The 2,946-nt window shown below is 46.1% G+C and overlaps 1 protein-coding gene and 1 long non-coding RNA gene across 2 annotated transcripts in view; both read left to right on the plus strand.

Moving 5' to 3' along the window:
* The first annotated feature begins 20 nt into the window (after positions 1-20).
* Positions 21-602, plus strand: LOC106511551 (uncharacterized). Its single transcript, XR_001309536.1, has 2 exons — positions 21-154; positions 192-602. It is a non-coding gene; the product is annotated as an uncharacterized LOC106511551 (long non-coding RNA).
* Positions 603-2,522: 1,920 nt separating this feature from the next.
* Positions 2,523-2,946, plus strand: part of LOC106511550 (docking protein 3) — a gene marked incomplete at its 5' end in the record, with an annotated part of 2,865 nt that continues 2,441 nt past the window's right edge. Inside the window, 2 exon segments of the mRNA XM_014000310.1 lie at positions 2,523-2,653; positions 2,727-2,837. Of these exon segments, the coding sequence (XP_013855764.1) occupies positions 2,651-2,653; positions 2,727-2,837 (114 nt within the window).

The raw sequence follows: 2,946 nt of genomic DNA on the forward strand, positions 1-2,946 counted from the left end.
ACTGTCACAGGTTCTGTGTAATCTGAGACAGAGACAGACTGTCACAGGTTCTGTGTAATCTGAGACAGACAGACTGTCACAGGTTCTGTGTAATCTGAGACACAGACAGACTGTCCCAGGTTCTGTGTAATCTGAGACAGACAGACTGTCCCAGGTTCTGTGTAATCTGACACAGAGACAGACTGTCCCAGGTTCTGTGTAATCTGAGACAGACAGACTGTCCCAGGTTCTGTGTAATCTGAGACAGAGACGGACTGACCCAGGTTCTGTGTAATCTGAGACAGAGACAGACTGTCCCAGGTTCTGTGTAATCTGAGACAGAGACAGACTGTCCCAGGTTCTGTGTAATCTGAGACAGACAGACTGTCACAGGTTCTGTTTAATCTGAGACAGAGACAGACTGTCCCAGGTTCTGTGTAATCTGAGACAGACAGACTGTCCCAGGTTCTGTTTAATCTGAGACACACAGACTGTCCCAGGTTCTGTGTAATCTGAGACAGAGACAGACTGTCCCAGGTTCTGTGTAATCTGAGACAGACAGACTGTCCCAGGTTCTGTGTAATCTGAGACAGACAGACTGTCCCAGGTTCTGTGTAATCTGAGACAGACAGACTGTCCCAGGTTCTGTGTAATCTGAGACAGAGACATTTAGTTTGTGTCCAATGTTGTGTTTTTAGTTTCATTTCTTTGGTTTCAGTAAGAGTTGTTTCTGGTTTCTCTTCATCATTTGTTTGTTTGTTTGTTTGTTTGTTTGTTTGTTTGTTTGTTTGTTTGTTTGTTTGTTTGTTTGTTTGTTTGTTTGTTTGTTTGACAGAGAGACAGTGGTTCAGGTGTGACTCAGCCTCACATGGAGGACAATCAGATTTATGCCTCAGCAGATGAAGGTAAATGATTGGATTAAGCTCCTCCCACATTAAACAGATCCACTTTACAGAAGACAAACTGACAGATGTTGAACATCTGTTCAGTGTTTTTCAATGTTCCACAACCTTTGATCATTTAAATCCTCACTTTTCTACAAACTCAGGCGAGAGTGAAGCACTTATCTGTGTGTTTGGTTCATGAGAGTTCTTCCTGTGGTCTGCAGCCCCTCAGTTCTGGGTGGTGATCCAGAGAACAGATGCAGCGACTCGATGTGGTTTGCAGGGTTTTTACTGGCTGCAGGTGGGACCAGAATCACTGCTGCTGAGAGAAACACAGAAGAAGACGGTCATTAGGGAGTGGCCATATGAATTGCTGAGACGATATGGAAGTGATAANGGTTTTCATCAGTCCCTGCTGCAGAGAAACAGCCCACAGCATGCTGCTGCCTCCACCGTGCGTCAGATGTTTCAGATGTTTCCAGGGAGGGACTCTGCCTTGAAGACCAGGTCAGAGAGRGCCTGTAGTTCTGGTTCTGGATCTTCGTCTCATCAGGCTCTACTCAGAATCAGGCTGAGCAGAACCTGAATGAACTGAAACAAACAGAAAAGTTCTGRAGAGAGAAGCTGAAACTTTGTTTTTAACAAACATGTTTTATAAAATCTGTCAAACTGATTTTCATTAAAGCAGCAAAATGTTACAAAATTAAAAGGTTTCCAACATTTTCCAGATTAAGAGTAAACTAGTTCTTCTCCTTCAGCATTAGAACCTCAGGAAGGGTCTCAGAGCTGAAAGTGGGTCAGAAMAGGAGCAGAGTGAAGAACCGTGTTGTGTCATGAAGGATCACAGAGAACCTGCTGGAGCTTCAGGCTGGATCTGCTGCTGCTGGAGAAACCAGGCAGCCGAGCATGAAGAGCCTGTTACATGACATGAACATCAAGAACGGCCTCCTCGTCGGCTCATATACAGCCGAAGTTTCACCAGCTCATATACAGCTGAGGCCTCATCGGCTCACCTGCAGCCAAGGCTTGCTGAACCAAGGAACAAATCATGACGTGAGCTAAAACATTTCTGGAGACATGTTAGTGTGCCAACACAGCAGCTGAAACTCCTTCAGCTGTCTTCTTCAAAGCCGAAGAGGAGCAGGATTTGTCTGGGACAGAACTAGACTCTTGTTTTGAAGAGGAACTTCAGGTTTGGAGGAGAAGCTGTGAGTCGACTCACAAACAGCTGAGTTTTTATTCAGGAAGTTTTGTTTTATTTTGTAACAACATGAGAGAAATCTTGAATTCAGATCATTTATTTAATGACGTTTGTCTCTGATGAACATKAACTTTTAGTTCCATCTTTATGTCTAACAGCTGAAAACAGACAGGGAGCTGTCGCCCCCTGCAGGTTGCTTCATGAGTTTCAGTTCAGTTATTTAACCTCCTTTATCAGAACCGGACCAAGTCTTCAGTTGTCCTGTGGTTCTGCAGAACCTGTCTTCAGCTAAAAATGGGTCCAGATTCTAACTGAGGTCTTGGAGCAGTTCTCCATAGACCTGAAGACTTTGTTGGATTAAAACCAGCGTCTCCACATCATGTTCCTCAGATAATCTCCTCTTTAATCCACATGTTTCAGTGTAAAGAACCAGCTGGAACCTTCTGTTTGTTCTCCAGGAGGAGGGGACCACAGCCCCGTGGTCCGGAGACACCACCAGCCTGCTGGGGACAAGAAGGTGAAGGTGATCCTCCTGTCAGAACTGATCAGTGTCCTCAGACTGCCCCCCAATGCCGAGGCCTGTCCCATGGTCCGTCTCTCAGTCCTTCATGGTTCCAGGGTCGAGTGTGAGAACCGTCTCAGAACCTGTGCTCTGTCTGCAGGAGAACATGTCGGCGTTTTGTGTGGAGACTCAGGACAGAACCCTGGTGTTCTCCGCTCTGAAGGAGGACTGTGTTGACTGGGTGGACAAACTGTGTCTCTGCAGCTTTCAGGTGGGTGTCTCCTGTCCCACACCGGCAGGACAGAGACAGACTGTCCCAGGTTCTGTGTAATCTGAGACAGAGACAGACTGTCCCAGGTTCTGTGTAATCTGAGACAGAG

This window comes from Austrofundulus limnaeus, unplaced genomic scaffold (assembly GCF_001266775.1).
Source record: "Austrofundulus limnaeus strain Quisiro unplaced genomic scaffold, Austrofundulus_limnaeus-1.0 Scaffold2912, whole genome shotgun sequence".
In the NCBI taxonomy this organism is placed as follows: domain Eukaryota; kingdom Metazoa; phylum Chordata; class Actinopteri; order Cyprinodontiformes; family Rivulidae; genus Austrofundulus; species Austrofundulus limnaeus.